The sequence below is a fragment of the Chrysochloris asiatica genome, unplaced genomic scaffold, assembly GCF_000296735.1.
Source record: "Chrysochloris asiatica unplaced genomic scaffold, ChrAsi1.0 scaffold00020, whole genome shotgun sequence".
Taxonomy (NCBI): Eukaryota; Metazoa; Chordata; class Mammalia; order Afrosoricida; family Chrysochloridae; genus Chrysochloris; species Chrysochloris asiatica.
The window spans coordinates 12,759,504-12,779,188 of NW_006408538.1; the positions used below are offsets into that span (position 1 = coordinate 12,759,504).

At 42.0% G+C, this 19,685-nt stretch overlaps 1 protein-coding gene across 1 annotated transcript in view; it reads left to right on the top strand.

The window, feature by feature from the left end:
- Nucleotides 1-19,685, top strand: part of HKDC1 (hexokinase domain containing 1) — a 61,920-nt gene that overhangs the window by 21,158 nt on the left and 21,077 nt on the right. Inside the window, exons 8-12 of the mRNA XM_006835843.1 lie at nt 5,932-6,087; nt 7,042-7,275; nt 8,896-9,200; nt 18,480-18,625; nt 18,718-18,837. Coding sequence (XP_006835906.1) covers nt 5,932-6,087; nt 7,042-7,275; nt 8,896-9,200; nt 18,480-18,625; nt 18,718-18,837 — 961 coding nt within the window. The remainder of the gene's footprint in view (nt 1-5,931; nt 6,088-7,041; nt 7,276-8,895; nt 9,201-18,479; nt 18,626-18,717; nt 18,838-19,685) is intronic.

Here is a 19,685-nt window from a genome sequence, read left to right on the forward strand (position 1 = left end):
TTCACACCAGTCACTCTTTGGAAACCCTAAACAGGGTCCCCAACATAAGCTCTCTGTGTTGTTGTGTGTGCTGTCGAGTTGGTTCCGACTCATAGCAACCCTGTATAGGGTTTCTGAGGAGCGGCTGGTGAGGTGGAACAGCTGACCTTGTGGTTCAAACCACTTTTGCAGTCTAAAGTGTTAGCCAGGACTCCAAGCTTCCTGTAGGTAGCAGCAATGTCTTGCTCATCTCTGATCCCCCCCCCCCCACCTCATCCTTAGCAACAACAATAGTTATTCATCACAATGAGTTTATAATGCAAGGCTTGTATTTTATTTTTTTATTTGACAGATAAGGAAACTAAAGATAAGGAAATTGAGTGATTTCCCTTAGGTCATAACCATCATTCTAATTCCCTCAGTATTTATGGAGAACTGGAGACAGGACTGTAAGTGTGGGCCCTGGACCTGGGTTCTGCCTTCTCAGAGCCTCCAGACAAGGAGTCTCAGATCTGACCAGTGGGAGGCCGAGGATGTAGGACTCAGCTGAATACCTTTGGGTTGCCATTACCCCCTACTACCTGCTTTCTCAGATACTGAATCACAAGGCACCTGGTGGGCCTAGAAGGCCCTTCCTTCCCTGTTTGCTGGTCTCATTCTTCCCAGCTTCAGGCCTCAGGAAGCCTTCTAGTGACCAGCCTCAGTGCTTATCCCAACACACCTCCCTGTCTGTATCATCTCTTTTTCCATACTCTGCCTTTCCTTTTTTTTTTTTTTACATTCTACCTGACACCTTACATATCCTAACAGCTCGTTAAATGATGGATAAAATAAATCAAAATAAAAAAATAATAATTTAAGACTTATAGAAAAGTTGCAAAGATCCTAGATTGCCCTAATATGAATACTTCCTCATGTCCTTCTCTTGCTCTTGCTGTGTACGTGAGAGGACACATGTGTGGTTAGTTGCCATTGAGTTGATACTGACTCACGACACCTGTGTGTGCAGTGTAGCCACGCTCCATAGGGTTTCACAGCTGTGACCTTTTAGAAGCAGATTGTCAGCTCTGCCTTCAGAGGTACCTCTGGTTCTGTTCAAACTATAATCCTTTGGCAAGTTGTTGTTATTAAGTGCCTTTGAGACACTTCTGACTCATAGTGACCCTCTGTAGTTCCCAAGGAGAGGCTGGTGAGTTTGAACTGCTGACCTTATGGTTTAAACCGACCTTGAGGTTGAGTGCTTTTTAACCATTTTGTGTCATTCAGGGACTCACACATATAAAACACGCATATTCAGAGACTTCAAAAAGTTTGTGGAAAAATTCCATTATCTTCTTCCATGAACTTTTTGAAACCCTCATTTGTATGTACAAAATTATTTTTCCTGAACCATTTGAGACTAAGTTGCTGACATAATACTATTTTACCCCTAAGCACTTCTATGTGTCTTTCTTAAAAACAAGCACATTCTCTTATAAAACTACAGTATCATTATGAAAATTAACACATAATTCGTTCTAGTATCTAATTTGGAGACTCTATGAAAAATTTATCACTTGCTGCACTAATTTCCATTAGTAAAAAAGAAAACCAATTTTCTAGTTCAGGCTCCAATCCGGATTACATGTGGGGTTTTGCTGGCAAATTAGCTTCCTAATTTAATCTCGAACAGTTCTGTAGCATTTCTATGTTTTTCATGACCTTAAAGAATGCAGACTATTTATTTCGCATGGTGTCTCTCTCCATTTGGATTTGTCTCATACTTTAGCTTGATGAACTTCCAATAGTGCATTTTTGGCAGGAATACCAGAGAAGTGATGTGTCCTTTTTGGTGCCGTATATCAGAAGGCACATAATATCTATTCTGTTACAGGTGACGGTAACTGGAGTGACTTGGTTAAGGGATACCCAGCAGGTTTTACCAACATAAAGTTATTATTAGTTCACTTGCAATTAATAAATGTGTCATGAGGAATTTTGAGACCATGCAAATATCCTATTCCTTATGAAACAAATTTTCACTCACTAGTTTTAGTATCCATTAATGATTTCCTAAGGAACTCTGGTAGCGTAGTGGTTACGAATTGGGCTGCGAACCGCAAGGTCAGAAGTTTGAAACTACCAGCTGTTGCATGCGAGAAAAATGAGGCTTTCTGCTCCCGTAAAAATTTACAGCCTCGGAAACCCTGTCCAGGGTTGCTATGAGTCGGAACCAACTCCATGGCACATAACCACCACTAATGAATTCCTGAATCCATTCCTTTTGTATTTATGAGTTGTTTATCTGTAAGGAGGGTAATGCAGTGGCTCTGTAGGATAAGCACTGGGCTGCAAACCACAGGTCAGTGATTCAAGTTCCACAGGAGAAAGATGAGGCTTCCTGCTCCCACCAAGATTTACAAGCTTGGAAACCCTGCACAGGATCACTGTGCGTCTGAACAGCACTTAACAACAATTCCGTAAGGAAGCACCGTCTTATATCCTCCATGTATTTTATGGATTTATGGATTCTTCTATTAAATTGGTTATAATCTTTTCCTATCATGATTTATTTCGATGTTGACATGTTTTCAAATTTGGCCAGTGGAGGCCTCTCCAGGTTGGTTCCTGTGACCTTTTGACATTTCCCATCACTGTTTAAGTACTTCCTTATTTGGGGCACAGTACGATGTTCCAGGCTTATCTTGTTCTTTTCCAGGCCCAGCCCTGGATCAATAATTTCCCAAGGAACCCTAGTAAATAAGTATTTTAAGCACCTCCTAGACATGATTCAAAACCAGAATTGCAGGCTTGTAAAGTAAAGGTTTGTCTTGGATGAATGGTGTTCTCCAGTGCACACCCACGTCCGTGGTGAACCAGAGGAGCCGCTTCCTGTCAGTGTGCTGTCATATTTTGGACTTTATCATCCTCATCGATCTCCAGTTCACTGAAGTACAATTCCATTCCCCCAAACCCAGCCTGTTTTTCTTTGATGTTCTGAGGTTTTGTTTTATTTTGGTAGTAAAATATGTAAAGTTGATTATGAAACTGGATTTGTATGATATTGGGTTGGGGGATAAAAGTTATGTGTCATTTTGTACTTGAGAAACAATGAGTAATCGTGCGTTGGTTTGCATGGAGGTGAGCAAAGGTGTGGAGAGCCTCATGGGACATCTCATTCACAATATAGGGGAACCTTTCTGGGGCCATCCACGCCACCTCAGAGACAAGAGCATCTTTCTCTCTGGAGAGAGCTTGATGTACAAATTAGAAACATCTGAGTCTGATCATTGAATTGTTCTTTCTAATGCATGTTTTTATTATGGTGAAAGTATACACAACAAAGCATATGCCAGTTCAACAATTTTTAACATGTGCATATCAGCAACACTGATCATATTCTTCAAGTTGTGCAAACTATTCTCACCATCCTTTTCCAAATTATCCCAGGTCAGTTTGAACTGTAAGGTCAGTGTTTCAAGCTCACCAGCACTGTAGAATCAGCAATAGGCTGTGAACCACAAGGTTGTCAGTTCAAACCCACCAGCTGCTCCTCCGAAACCCTATACAGGGTTGGTGTGAGTCAGAACCAACTTGATGACACTTAATAACAACAATAACATAAACTCAATGCTCCCCCTCCTCCCAAGCAAAAACTCTCCTTTCTTTTCCCATTCCCTCCCATACCTGGTGGTGGGTAGTGGTTATATGCTGTGGAGTCGGTTCTGACTCATAGCAACCCTGTACAGGGTTTCTGAGGCTGTAAATCTTTACGGGAGCAGAAGGCCTCATCTGTCTCCTGTGGAACAGCTGGTAGTTTCAAACTGCTGACCTTGAGGTCAGCAACCCAACTCATAACTACTATGCTACCAGAGCTTCTTAATGAAAACCTTATGGAATACAGTTCTTCTCTGACACACATGGGGTCACTATGAGTCGAAATTGACTCAATGGCAACAGGTACCCCTAACAGGAGAATGACACTCCCACAGCCTGAAGCCATTTACCATGAAGAGCCTTGGAATGAAGCACACTGTGAGCAGGGAGGAATCTTGGATCTCTTCTAGCTTGTTTTTGTTAAGTGCCATAGAGTTGGTTCTGACTCACAGCGATGCTGTATAGGGTTTCCGAGGAGCAGCTGGTGGGTTTGAACCGCCAACTTGTGGTTCAAATCGACCTTGCGGTCCAGTGCTTATCCTTCAGTGCCACACCTGGACTTCTTAGCTCTTTGCTTTTGTGGATGAGGAGAATGAAGGCCAGAGAGGATAAATGGTCTCCCTAGAACACACTGCCAAGTGGATCTTTGGCAAAAGCCATAATTAAGGAATTAAAATAAATAAATTGAGACATATTAATTGAGGAATTAAAATAAATAAATGAGACAACGAGGACCCTGCACATAGAAGAATTCATTGTTTTAGCAAAGCAACAATGAGCTATTTTCCTTGGATAGCAGAGCTGCAAGGATTTAATATTCTATGTGCAGATCCCTAGTTAAATTTTTCTCTTGTTGAATCATTCTCTGATTTATTCATGATTTTATTAGTATCCCTTTACTTTAGATTTTGACTCTCCTACACTTTAGTATATTTTTATTAAAAGTTAGAAGCCATATACTAGCTACATTTACACTACTTGTAATCATGTTGTTGTTGTTGTTAAGTGCCTTCGAGTCGGAGCCGACCCATAGCGACCCTGTACAGGGTTTCCGAGGGTGTAAATCCTTACGGGAGTAGAAAGCCTCATCTTTCTCCCGCAGAGCGGCTGGTAGTTTCGAACCACTGACCTTAAGGTTCGCAGCCCGATTCGTAACCACTACGCTGTAGTTTTAATACTTATATTAACAATGTTCTTAAGATTGCTAGGAGACAGGATTTGTCAATTGAATTACTGCCAGCTTAGTTACTACCAGCTTAGGTTTAGTGATTGTAAACATTCTTCCTTGTAGCCTTAGTTTAAGCCAATAAAGAATCCTTAAAAGCAACCAGGCCATAAATAAGGACTGTAGATACAAGAATTCCTAAAAACAATTAGACTATAGATAAAGGTTATGGGTATATACAGATACTAAATAAAAAGTCTGACTTTGATGTTCTTAAATTAATGATCAGTAAAATAGAGAAGTTGTTTTTCATAGCCTCAGTTTCCCTGATAAGTGATATTTTTGTAGGCTATAAACAGATAGTGTAAGGAAGAAGTTAATGGAGAGTTAATTGCACCTAACAACTAGAATTATCAAGACTCAACAAAGGTTAAGAAACGTATGTGAAGGTTAACTTGCTTCTTAGAGAAAAGAATAGATTTATGTAGGAACAAACGTTTGACTAAAAGGTTTCAAGGCGCCTGAATGTCTCGTATGCCTTGAGATAATGTCTCTTTGCTGTAACTTTTCATCCCTGTTGTAAATCATGAAAAATGTGCCCCAGACTTGATTGTATTTTGATGTCACTGATTACTATGAAAGCAATGTTTTTTGTAACGGTATATAAGGGGGTTGTAAGAAAGAATAGAAGTAAGTAGAGGTAAGTAGAAGGAAGTAGGGAGAGGAAGGGGAGAAGAAGGAATATGAGGCGGAGAGAAAATGAGAAAAGAATGGAGGGAGGCTACAAGGAGTAAAGTAGAGCAGGGGAAGGGAGAAAAGAAGCAGAAGAGATGAGCACGAGAGCAGGGGAGTAAAGAATGAGCAGGACAGTAAAGAATGAGAGAAGTAGAGTAGTAGAGTAGCATAGAAATGAGAAGAATAAAACATGTAATAAGATTTTGAATTCATCACGACCCATGATTCTGTGCAATTCTTATGGCCGGCCACCGCATCCCCCTTCAGAAAAAACCCCTGGCATAAATTTGCTGGGTCTGGCTCTTGGCAGATCTTCCACTCCACATGCTCCTAATCTGGGTTGTGACTCGTGGTCTTTGAGAAAATGCTGCAGAACCCAATGTATTGCTCCCACTGATCTCCTCACCAAATTGCAGGTTTGAGAAGATGATTAGCGGCCTGTACCTGGGGGAACTCGTCAGGCTTATCTTGCTGAAGATGGCCAGGGCTGGCCTCCTGTTTGGTGGCAAGACATCCTCTGCTCTCCTCACTAAGGACATGATTGAGACACAACATGTGGCTGCCATGGAGAAGTAAGCAGAAGTAACCAGTCTTGATTCTGCAGAGGGTTAGGGTGGGTGTGGGGACCAAGGCAGGTCATGGGGACGGCATGAGGGACTGGCTCTTCGTTCTTTACCAGGAGGATGTCAGACCTGGGAACAGCTTCACATGTGTCAGCACTTTCTGTCAAAGCTTGAATGTGCATTCTTGAGGGTTTCACCAGCCAAGAATTCTGCTGTTGAATCCCCTCCCCATGTTTTACTGCCTTCTTCCCTAAAGTGGTAACTTGTAACATTGAGGAATCAGAGACTTCTTTGGCAATCTGATTTGAGTTCTGGACACTTTAACTCACAAAATGCACATTCACACATAATTTTCCTGGAGTCCAACCCTTGCTATAGCAAGCACCTCCTTCACCTGGTCCCTGAAGGTACTGCCTTTGAATTTGGTGATTTGTGTCCTTCACACAGCTCCCTGTAATAATGGTCCTGCCCCCTCAGGCTTAAAAGCCTGGGGTTGCCCTGAGCTTGGCAATTGATTTAGAGTCTGAATTCAGCTGAGTGGCATCTGACCCCCAGAGTCTATTCTGTGAGGTGCTTGGCAGAGATGGAGTTCCTGTAAGCCAATATTGTTCAGGGTGGTTAAAAGTGTGGGCTCTTTATTTGACAGCCCGAGTTCAACCTGGCTCTAATAACACTTGCTAGCTATGTGACCACAGACAAGTTACTTAACCTTTCTGTACCTATCTGTGCCTGGGGTCTCTCGCCTGTACAGGATTCTTGTGGGGATGATTGAGTGTGTGACGTCCTTAGACACGTATCTGGTACACAGTGAGTGCTCAGTGAATGTTGGCTGCTATCATTATGGTTGGTAATATCGTTATATTCCTGGGTGCCGGCTGTTTATGTTCTCAATCCTGAAAGGTGGGAAATTGGCCTCTCAGGAAATGGACAAGTGTTATCTTCTCATCCATGTTGCCCGGCCAGGTATAAAGAAGGCCTTGCCAACACTAAAGAGATCCTTACAGATCTGGGCTTGGAGCCGTCAGAGGCAGACTGCATTGCGGTCCAGCACGTTTGCACCATCGTCTCCTTCCGCTCCGCCAATCTCTGCGCTGCGGCCCTGGCAGCCATCCTGACGCGTCTCCGGGAGAACAAGAAGCTGGAGCGACTCCGGACCACGGTGGGCGTAGATGGTACCCTCTACAAGATACACCCCCAGTAAGTGCTGTGTGACAACGCTCCACAACCAGCGCCCCCTGGAACGGAGCCCCAGCTGTTTTCTCCTGTGTGCTTCTCACCTGGGCTGTTGAAACCCCTCCCCAATGTGGGCTAGTGTCCAGTGTAATGATTTGCCAATTCAGTCACTCCAAGTGAGGACGCATAAACAAGTTGTATTCCCTTATGCGGGAACTTGGTGCTGCTGTAGGATAATCACTGAACTGCGAACCACAGTTTGGCGTGGTCGAGGCCACTAGCCACTTGATGAGAGACAGATGAGGTGTTCTGTGCCCGCAAAGATTTACAGCCTCGGAAATCCTATTCAGGGGCGTTATGAGTCCTACTGGAAGGCACTTAACAATGACATTCCTTTATGTATATGCTGGAAAGGTACAGAGTATCTTCACGCCCCAAATGTCAGCTTCCAATATCATTATTTTTGGATTTACAATAGCTTAAGCTGGGGTAATAGTCAATTGCAAAGTGCTCCAAAGTCTGAAAAGGGAAGAGGGATTTTTACACGTGAGTCTTAAGTTAATCTTTCAAAAATTGTTTGTCACAGACTTTCTGTGCAGGTAAACTGCATATGAAAACATTTTTCTCAGGGATCATTATGATCCCTCTCTGGTGTCAACAAAACCTGACAATCTGTTGTTTCTCAAAAAGTTAGCTACAGTTACTTCTTATCTCAAAGGGAGGGATCTCAGGACACTTTGAAACAAGGATAGTGTGCATTTTCCTATAGAATGCTGGGTAACACAATCAACCACCCCTACTGGTTTTGGGATTACAAGGACCAGTCCTCTAGCTGACTGGGCTATTTTTGAGTATCTTTCTTAGAGAAATATTATTCTAAATCCAGCTACCCAGCTAGCAAGACTGTCTGTCCATGTGTCAGCCCATTCATCCATCTGCCCATCTATCTATTCACCGATCTACTCATTATTTATTGAATACCTGCTATGTAGTTGTTGTTGTTAAGTGCCATTGTATCAGTTCTGACTCATAGCAACCCTGGATAGGGTTTCCGAGGAGCAGCTGGTGAGTGTGAACTGCTGACCTTGCAGTTCAAACTGACCTCATGATTGATTGCTTATCCTGGAACACCATAGCAGGACTCCTTCTAGAAAATAAGACATACCTAATTAGAGATGGAGAAGAGCAGGGATGACAGAGGTTGCCAAGTTTATACGAAGGATCTTGGTAGGAAAATGAGAATTCCCAAAGGAAGGAGAGCAAACGTCTCTAGTTACTAGAAATGATATTGGAAGTCAGTAGGCACACTGGAAGGATCTGGGGAAAGAAAATATCACGCGCTTTGGGCAGAAATGATATTGTTTATTCAGTACATTTTGTGTGGACATCCCCTATTGGTTGAAGTATTAATTGATAAAATAGTCATGCTCCTGAGCCTCCCAAGTGCCACTTCCACTGCCCCAACTATAGGTCCTTGCCTTCATCCCCTCATCTGCCCTCCCTCCCATCCAGCAGTGGAAGGGGTGAGCCAGGCCCAGTAGGGCTCTCTCGGCCCTGTTCTTCAGCTACCCCAGCATGTGTTCTGAATGACTGGGCCAGATCTTTCTGATTGTTACCTATTATAGCCATTACCGCTGTCTCCAGGTACCCCAAACGTCTGCATAAGGTTGTGAGGAAACTGGTCCCAAACTGTGATGTCCGCTTCCTCCTGTCTGAGAATGGCAGCTCCAAGGGGGCTGCCATGGTGACCGCGGTGGCTTTGCGAGTACAGGCCCAGAGGAAGCAGATTGACAAGCTACTGGCTTTGTTTCGGCTGACTCACGAGCACCTTGTAGGCGTGCGGGACAAAATGAGGGCTGAGCTGGAGTATGGGCTGAAGAAGACGACCCACCCGATGGCCACAGTCAAGATGTTACCCACCTATGTGTATGGGATTCCGGACGGCACAGGTGAGACAGGCCAGCCCTTGTCGTCAGGGCCCCAGAGCTTCCATTAATGCTCCGTAGAGCCCGTTAGGGTTTCTGTTTTTAAAGCCTTAGATTCATGTTTGTAATGGAGTGGAAGGTGAGTAGGGCAGGGTACCAGTACTCCGGAACCTGTTTCCTTAGTTAAAACAAGGTATTTCCAGTGAACAAATAAGTTAGATTCCCAATGTATGCGTATATGATTGTGAGTCTGGTGTCTGTGTGTGTGTTTGTGAGTGTGGTGTCTGTGTGTGTATTTATGAGTGTGATACCTATGTGTGTGTGTATGTATTTTGTTGAGGACATGGAGTTGATATCCATACACCCAATACTGGTAGCAAACAGGAGATCCACATTCAGACCCTGGGAAGCTCCCATTTAGACATATGGGGTTGCCTAGGCATCTTGTTTAACTTTTCTGACTCTGCTTTCTTCTGGCTCACCCTCTGCCTTCTCATCACTTTTTGTCTCTGACTTTTCCAACCTTGTATCTTTTCCTGGTTCTCTGTGCTCAACTGAGAGAAGTTACTAACTAATAGAATTCGTTCTTGGGCCAAATTATTTTCCCTTTTTGACCTTTACTAGTCTCTCTCATCTGGAGTCCTGGTGTGGCACTGTAGGATAAGCACTGGACTGTTAACCACAGTTACTCCTTGGAGATCTCGTATAGGGTTGCTATGAGTCAGAACTGAATCCACGGCACTGAACAAGTCTCATCTGGAAATAATGATCTTTGTAAAATCCTTGAAGGAGCCCTGAATGTGTAGTGGGTGATGAGCTGGGCTGCTAACTGCAAGATCAGCAGTTCGAATCTACCAGCCTCACAACGGAAGAAAGCGAAGGCTTTCTGCTCCTGTAAAGATTTATAGCTTTGGATAGGGTCACAGTGAGTCGGAACTTATTCGATGCTGCTGCAACAATAAAATTCCTACATTTTATAATTTGTTGCTGAGTTTTCAAAAATAACCACTTTGTGTATTAAGTAGGGAGAGAAAGATTCCCATTTTATGGATGCCAAAACTGAGATTCCAAGAGATTTAGATGTCCTATTCATGGCTACACAGTAAACTTTAGATCTTTTGGAAAACTTTTCATTGTGAATTGAGTAAAGGTTTGCAGAGCAGATCATCAGTTTTACATTCAACAGATCATGTATTTTGCTCCATTACATGGTTGCAATCCCCTCCATGTACCAATAATTAACATCATTTACCTTGATTGATTCTAACTGTAGCATTTCTCCCTGTATCTCCCACTACCTTCATCTTTCTTTTGCTAACCTCCTTCTTGTGTATTGCTTGCCCTGTCACTCATATTAACATGTATCTGCCGTTAGTTGCTGTTTGGTGCCATTGAGTCGGTACCAACTCTTAGAAACCCTATGCACAACAGAATGAAACACTGCCCAATCCTGTGCCAACCTTACAATCATTGTTACCCCTGAGCTTATTGCTGCCACCATTGTGCCAACCCATCTCATTGGGAGTCTTCCTCTTTTTCTCCGACTCTCCACTTTACCAAATGCGATATCCTTCTTCAGGGACTGGTCCCTCCTAATAATATGTCCCAAGTATGAGAGATGAAGTTTGGCCATCCTGGCTTCCAAGTAGCACTCTGGCTGTACTTCTTCTAACACAGATTTGTTTGTTCTTTTGGCAGTCCGTGGTTTTCTAAATATTCTCCTCCAACACCATAACTCAAATGCATCAATTCTTCTGTTGGTCTTCCTTATTCACTGTCCAACTTTTGAGTGCATATGAAGTTATTAAAAATACCATGACTTAGGTCAGGTGCACCTTAGTCCTCAAACTGACATCTTTGCTCTTCAGCACTTTAAAAAGGTCTTATGAAGCAGATTTGCCTAATGCAATGTATTTTTTGATTTTTTTGACTGCTGCTTCCATGAGTGTTGATAGTTGATTCGAGCAAAATGAAGTACTTGACAATTTCAGTCTTTTCTCCATTGATATAGATGTTGTTTATTGGTCTAGTAGTGAAGATTTTTGTTTTCTTTACATTGAGGTACAATCCATACCGATGGCTGTGGTCATTGCTCTTCATAAAAGTATTTTAAGTCCTCTTCACTTTCACCAAGCATGGTTGTATCATTGCAGGTTGTTAATGAGTTTTCCTCCGATCCTGATGCCATGGTTTTCTTCATATAATCCAGCTTCTTGGATTATTTGTTCAGCATACAGATTGAATAAATATGGTGAAAGAAGACAACCCTGGCACACACATTCCCTAATTTTAAACGATTCAAAGTACCCTTGTTCTGTTCAAACGACTGCCTCTTGGTCTATGTACAGGTTCCTCATGAGCACAATTAAGTGTTTTAGAATACTAATATTTTGCAATGTTGTCTATAGCTTGTCATGATCCATACTATCGAAAGCATTTGCATTGTCAGTAAAGCACAGGTAAATATCTTTCTGGTATTCTCTGCTTTTAACCAAGATCCATCTGATGTCAGCAATGAGATCCCTTTTTCCATGGCTTCTTCTGAAACTGGCTTGAACCTTTGGAAGTACACTGTCAATGTATATTTGCAGCCATTTTTGCATTACCTTTAGTAAAACTTTACTTGCATGGGATCTCAATGATATTGTCCAATGATTTCCGCATTCCATTGGGTCACCTCTCTTTGGAATGGGCACAAATGCAGATCTCTTCCAGTTAGTTGGCCAGGCAGTTGTCTTCCAAATATCTTGGCATAGATAAGTGAGTGCCTCCAGTGCCTCATTAGTTTGTTGAAAGATTTCAATTTTTATTCCATCAATTCCAGGTGCCTCCAGTGCATCTTGGACTTCTTCCTTCAGGATCATTGGCTCTTGAGCATATGCTACCTCTTGACATGATTTTACATCAACCATTTCTTTTTGGTACAGTGTCTCTGTGTATTCCTTCCATCTTCTTTTGATGCTTTCTGCATCATTCAATAATTTTCCCAGAGTACCCTTCAATACTGCAAGTAGAGGCTTGTATTTTGCTTCAGTTCCCTAAGCTTGAAAAATGCTGAGTGTGTTCTTCTGTTTTAGTTTCTTTGCACATTTCATTATAACATTTGACTTTTGACATTTGAAATTTTCTGTTCAGCTTTTGTACCTGCTCATTTCTTCCATTTGCTTTAGTATCTCTATGTTGGAGAGCAAGTTTCAGAGTCTCTTCTGACATCCATTTTGGTCTTTTCCTTCTCTCTTGTCTTCTTAATGACCTTTCGCTTTCTTCCTGTATGATGTTCTTGATGTCATCCCATAGCTCTTCTGGTCTTCTGTCTTTAGTGTCTAATGCATCAAATCTGTTCTTCAGATGATCTCTAAATTCAGGTGGAATATATTCAAGGTCATATTTTGGCTCTTGTGGACTTGTTTTCATTTTCTTCAGCTTCAGCCTGAATTTGCATATGAGCAATTGATGATATGTTCCACAGTCTACCCCTGGCCTTGTTTTGACTGATAATACGGAGCTTTTCCACTGTCTCTTTGATGTAGTCAATTTGATTTCTGTGTATTCCATCTGGTGAGTATATACATTATGTTGTTTAAAAAAGGTATTTGCAATGAACAAATCATTGGTCTTGCAAATTTCAATCATGTGATCTCCAGCATCGTTTCTATCACCAGGCCATGTTTTCCAACTTCTGATGATCCTTCCTTTTTGCTTTCAACTTTTGCATTCCAATTGCCAGTAATTATCAATCTATCTTGATTGCGTGTTTGATCAATTTCAGACTGAAGAAGTTGGTAGAATTCTTCAATTTCATCATCACTGGCTTTAGTAGTTGGTATGTAAATTTGAATAATAGTGGTATTAACTGGTCTTCCTTGTAAGCTTATGGATATTACCCTATCACAGAAAACATTATACTTTATGACAGATCTGTGTATGTTCTTTTTGGTGATGATGGTATTCCTCATCAATTTGTCGTTCCTGGCATAGTAAACCATGTGATTGTCAGATTCAAATGGCCAATACCTGTCCATTTCAGCTCACTAATGCCTAGGATATCTATATTTATGCATTCCATTTCATTTTTGACAACTTCCAATTTTCCTAGATTCATACTTTTGTACATTCTGTGTTCTAGTTATTAATGGATGTTTACGTCTATTTCTTTTCATTTTGAGTTGTGCCCCATTAGCAAATGAAGATCCTGAGAGCTTTACTCCATTCATGTCATCATAGTCACCTCTACTTTGAGGAGGCAGCTCTTCCCCTATTGTATTTTGAGTGACTCCCAACCTGAGAGGCTCATCTTCTGGCACTATATCTGACAGTGTTCCACTGCTATTCATAAGGTTTTCAGTGACTAAATATTTGGAAATAGCCCATCTCTCTTCCTAGAGTGTCTTCATCTTGTAACTCATCTGAAGCCTGTCCACAAAGGGTGACCCTGATGGTGTTTAAAATACCCGTGGCATAGCTTCCAGAATCACAGAAACACACAAGCCACCACAGTATGACAAACTGACAGACGAGTGATGGTAACATTGCTTAAAGCCCTCCAATGACTTCTGTCAAGCCAGGGTCCAAGGTCAATAAAAAAAGACATGATATTATACATAAGTTGTGTGTTGTTGTTAAGTGCTGTTGAGTCAGTTCTGACCTGTAGAGACACTGTATAGGGTTTCCAAGGAGCTACTGGTGAGCTTAAACTGCCAATATTATGTTTCAAACCGACCTTGCAGTCCAACGCATTAGTACTTGGAACAAAGCTTTACTTGCACAGAGAAAAGATAGAACAAAGTCTGCCCTGTAGCCTGTGAATAATTTTCCCTCCTCCGCTCTCCCTGCATTACCCCATAACCATCATAGATGGTTTCTTTTCTCAAGAAAACCTTTCTTGTTGTTGTTTTTTAAGCTTTTTACAACATTGGTCTCATACAATGTTTGTCCTTTTGTGATTGATTAATTTCACTCAGCATAATGTCCTCCAGGTTCAACCATGTTGTGAGATGTTTTACAAATTCATCATTATTCTTCAGCGTTTTATAGTATTCCATTGTGCGTATGTATGTACCAAAGTTTAATAATTCTTTTGTTGATGGGCATTTAGGCTGTCTTCATCTTTTTGATATGTATCTTGTAGAAAACATATTAAAGGATCCTGCTTTGTTCTCCATTCTGATTTTTGTTTCTTCACTGGTATATGTAATCCATTTACGTTCAGTGTAATTATCAATAAGTATGAACAGATTGCTGTCATTTTTCTGCCTGTCTTTTTGGTGGTACTGTTGGATTCTTTGTTCCACATAATTTTCTTCACTGAATTTTTATATGAGTTTCCTGTCATTTTCATTTATGTTATGCTAATGTTTACTAAATATTTCTTATTTTCCTCTTTTTAAAATTTTGTTTGTATTATTTTTCTTTGAGGTTGTCTTGTAATTTATTAATTTTTTTTCTGTGCTTAAAGCAGTCTATTTTATCTTGAAATCGAATTTATTTCCTTGCCATTTGGAAGTTCTGTATCTACACTATTCCTTCTTTGTGCTTTGTTGTTGTTGTTAAGTGCTGCCAAGTCAGTTTTGACTCATAGCAGGAGTGACTGGTGAGTTTGAACCGCCGACCTACTGGTTCAAACCAACCTTAATTAAGGTCGAGTGCTTATCCTATGGTGCCATACTAAAACACCAGAGTCACAGTTAACTTCATTATACACTGATCTCTCTAGTTCCCTATTTTCAGTCTTGTGCGTTTGTTTTACTTTAAATACTTCTGTGTATGGATTGAGATCTGGGTGGTGGTGTCATGTATCGTAATCTCAGGTTGTTGGCTGCTGTTGTAGGGTCTCAGTCTGAAAAACACCCTTTACCATTGTTTGTAAGTGGGTTTGGTCAGTACAAATTCCTTTAATTTCTGTTTATCAGCAAATGTCCTAATTTTGCCATTGTATTTAAGGGACAGCTTTGCTGGTATATGATTCTTGGTTGGCAGTTTTTTTTTTTTTTCTTTCAAAGTTTTGCCTTCTTGTCTGCATAGTTTCTGCTGAGAAATCAGAGCTTAGTCTTTTTGGCTCACCTTTGCAGGTAACTTTTGGCTTGCCTTTGCAGGTAACTTTTCATTTTTCCTGAGCTGCTGTCAGGATTCTTTCTTTGTCTTTGATTTTGGAAAGTTTGATTATGATATGTCTTGGGAATTTTCTTTGTGGATCTACCCTGTTTAGGGTTTATTCAGCTTCTTGTATGCTTATCTTCTCGTCTTTCATGATGTTAGGGACTTTTTCTTCCAACAACTCTTTGACAATTTTCTCTGTGCTTGTTTCTTTCTGTTCTGGAATTCTGATCACTTGTAAGTTGTTCCTCTTCTTGGTGTCTCACATAACTCTTAGATTTTCTTTGGATTTTTTTCATTCATTGTTCTGATTGTTCTCTAGCATACAAGTATTGAGAGATTTATCTTCAAGCTCTCTAATTTCGGCTTCCATTGCTTCACATCTACTCCTTGGCCTTTTCAATGTATTGTCCATTTCTGAGATCTTAGTATTAATCTTCTGGTTTTCTAATAGCAGGTTTTGTATTATTTCAAAATTTACATTTATTTTGTCTATTTGTTCTTGTAGTGTTTTCCTAAAATTTTCTCAAGTTTTTATTGTGTTCTCCCTACTTTCCTCAATCTTTCTATCTGTCCTCTGAAAGTACATAATTATCATTCTTTTGAATTCTTTTTCAATTAGCTCAAATACCTTTTCTTCCTGAGAATAATTGTCTGGTTCTGTATCTTTGTCACTTGTTTGAGCCATTCTCTATTGTTTCTTTGTGTGAGCTAAAATCTTCTGTTGTCTCCAGGGCATTGTGAGGCTGTTGTATTTGTAAAACAGTATAGTTGTTGGACCCAAAGGGGAGAAATCTCTGGGGGGTGCTCCTGCAACTCAAGGAGTTCACAATGAGTTGTGAAAGAGATGTGATAATAGAGTTCCTGGCCCTAGATGGAGTTCCTGTTGGCCTCAGTGTTATCTATGTTTGGGGCACTCAATCCACAAGCAGTTTGTGGGGGTCCTTGATGGAACTAGTTTCAGTGTTTATTAGGACCACAGTGAAGCTGGGGCTGTGTGACTGGTTAAATGCTGGTCTGGTGGCTCTGTAGGTTTTGTAGGTCAGGAGTCAAGCCCACCTGAATCCAGTGACTAAAGCAGCACAGCAAAGTGGCACAGCCAGTCCCCACCTCACATTGGCATGGCTCCCAACCATGTGGCATCAAAGTCCTGAAGAGCAGAATCTGGGCTGTGGGTGGAAGAGGGTGGGAGCTGGCTATACTTCTGGTCACCAGAGGAGTGTGGCGAAAAAGAAGGAACCACACTTGTTCCGTCACCTGCACCAACCTGCTCTGCCAGGCCTCCCTCTGCTGCCAAAGCTGCTAACAAGATGGCTGAGCCATATCTGGCCAGCTGTTCACCAGTCAGTCTCCATCTCTCAACCTCTTCTTCCAGGAAACACTCCATCCTCCTCTCTAACTTTTTCCTAAAGTTCAGGGCACCAGAATTTTCTTCTGTGTCTGTTTTATTTTATCTCTCCTAGCTCTGGTAGCATAGCATTTATGAATCAGGCTGTGAACCACAAGGTCAGCAGTTCGAAACTACCAGCTGTTCTGTGGGAGAAAGATGAGGCTTTCTGCTCCCGTAAAGATTTACAGCCTTGGAAAGCCTGTATAGGCTCGCTATGAGTCGGAACCGACTCCACGGCACACAGCCACCACCACCATCTTTGTTATAGAGGGTCCCTGTAGTGCATCTGCCTAGCCTGCCATCTTGCCAGAAGTCTAACTTTGGATCTCTAACAACAAAGATCTCTTAGATCTTCTACAGAGCTAGTAGTGTTCTTGGTGTCTACGTGGGTCATAGATGGAGAGCAATAAATGAGATTGTTCAGTTGTTCAGTCTTTCGTTCTTTGAATCCTTCCTTCCTCCTACTGTGTCAGGCCCTGTTCCAGGCTCTACTGATAAGAGCAGTGCAGAGAACAGTCTGCTGTGCTGGCCATCGGTCAACAGATAAGTGTCATATCATGTTAGCTCATGAAGGGTGCTATCAAACAGCCCTGCTGTGGCACTGTAGGATAAGCACTGGACTACCAACTGCCAGGTTGGAGGCTCAAGCCCACCAGCTGCTCCTTGGAAATCCTATACAGGGTTGCTGTGAGTCAAAATTGACTCTGTGGTACTTAACACACACACATCAAGAAAAATAGAGCAGGATAAGCTTTAGAGAAGTATTTGGGAGTGATTGCAAATTCAAGAAATAGTCAAAAAAGACCAGTGTGACCGAGTAAGTAAAAAGTTTTTATAGAGCAGACAACAGTGGTGTGGAAAGTCAGCAAAGTGAGAGACCACTGTCTTTGAGGGGCCTGCATGGTGTTGTTGAGGAGGTGGGACTTGATGTGATTTCTTATTAAATACGTGGGTGTGGGGATCTGGGAGCAGGAGAATGCACACAGGAAGAATCATTTTACACTTGTGTTGAACAATTTCTCTTGGCTGTACAGATAAGGGGAAGCACCTTCTGGAGTTCAGCTGCAGTCAAGGTATCCTGGTTCAAACTATCCCCAGAGGTTCCTTGGTCACATGTGTTCTTGACCAGATACCCTAGTCTCAGAACGCAGCTCTGTACCCCAAGCCCAGAGCCTAAAAGGATGTTAGTGAATGGGTTTTAGAGCTGACGAGCTTTCAAAGGGTCCCACCTGCTTATTTAAAAAAAAAAAAAAACAAGAAAGAAAAAACCAGCTGATTCTGACTCCTGGCAGCTGCATGTGTGTCAGAGTAGAGCTGTTCTCCACGGGACTCTCAATGGCTCGTTTTCTTCCCAGGTGCCTCTGGGTAAACTAGAACTTTCAACTTTTTCATGAGCAGCCTAGGACATTAACTATTCCACCCAGGAACTCTCCTTTACTTTACAGATGTGGAAAATGACACCTGGACTCTCTTGCTCAAGAAAAAAGGTCATTTCTCAAAGTCCCCAAGTCCTCTGATTCCAGTCCAGGGCTCTTTCATTACATCTCACTAGGGTAGTCAGGTAGGTCTTATTTAAAAGGACTCTTGTAGGAGGACAAGAGGAGGCCAAGAAATGCAGTCTGGGCTCAGACAAACTCAAGTGGATATCCAGTGCCTTGACACTATATACACAGTGACCATCTTGCCTCTCAGGTCCAGAAGTCACAGGAGGGCAGGTCCCACCTAGTTTCTTTCTAGTAGTTCCTCTCCTCCTAATGCCTCCACACAGCTCTTGCTCAGTATGTATTGGTAGGATGTAGCCCTGACTTTCTTTACCACAGAGAATGGGAAGTTTCTTGCCCTGGACCTGGGTGGAACCAACTTCCGCGTCCTCCTGGTGAAGATCAAAAGAGGGCGAAAGTCAGTGCAGATGTACAGTAAGATCTTCGCCATCCCCCTGGAAATCATGCAGGGCACAGGCGAGGAGGTAACTACCAGCGGTGGGTGGGACTTCCTGTGCTTTGTGAGTGCCAGCCTGCCTGTCACCAGGTGCAGATGCCTCTCACTCTCTCTCTGCAGCTGTTTGACCACATTGTGCAGTGCATCTCTGACTTCCTGGACTACATGGGTCTCAAGGGAGCCCACTTACCTTTGGGCTTCACGTTCTCCTTTCCCTGCAGACAGATGAGCATTGACAAGGTAAGACAGCCCAGCCAGGCTTACAGTCAGCCTGGCAGGTGCCCTCCCTCCACTAGGGCATCTCAGGGTCCCTCTGAGTGACATTTACTTTTATGTAAGGGTCTTAGGTTCTGGGCAGCTGAGGAAACATGATAGAGAGCAATTTGATATATTTTTGATGAATCCATTTTGAATCCATCAGGGTCGATTTTTCATTGTTATCTTTTCAGTTGAAGTTCCCAGAAGAATTTAGAGTTGTATACAATAAAGTTGTTGCTGTTATTAAGTGTCGTTGAGTCAGTTCCGACTCTTAGCAACCCTGTATAGGGTTCCCAAGGAACTGCTGGTGGGTTTGAACCACTGACATTGTGGTTGAAATGGACCTTGCAGTCCAGTGTTTATTCTACAGTGTCGCTAGGACTGCATATAATAAAGAGACATGTGAAATCTGTTAAAAGGGTCGTCAAGCATATTGCAGAGAGACTGGAAATTTTAATGACCCTTAAGTTGACCAGTTAAGACTGATTGCGACTTCAGACACTAATATTATCTGTGCATTCCTGATCAGCCAACATAAACGGGGTTGTAAGGTGTTTAGTCTTTTTTTTTCCTTCCTCACATTTATTTCATTGTGAATCGGGTGAAGGTCTACAGAGTAGATTACAAGTTTTCCATTCAGCAATTCGTATGCATTTTGTTTCATCTCACTGATTACAATCCCCTCAGTGTAACATCAATTATCCCACTTCCTCCCTGGGTTTTCTGTTTCCATTCCTCCTTCTTTCCTTACCCTTCCAAACTTTGTTTTTGGATAAACACCATCCTTTTGATCTCAAATAGTTGATTATCCTAAGATGTGTATACCTCAG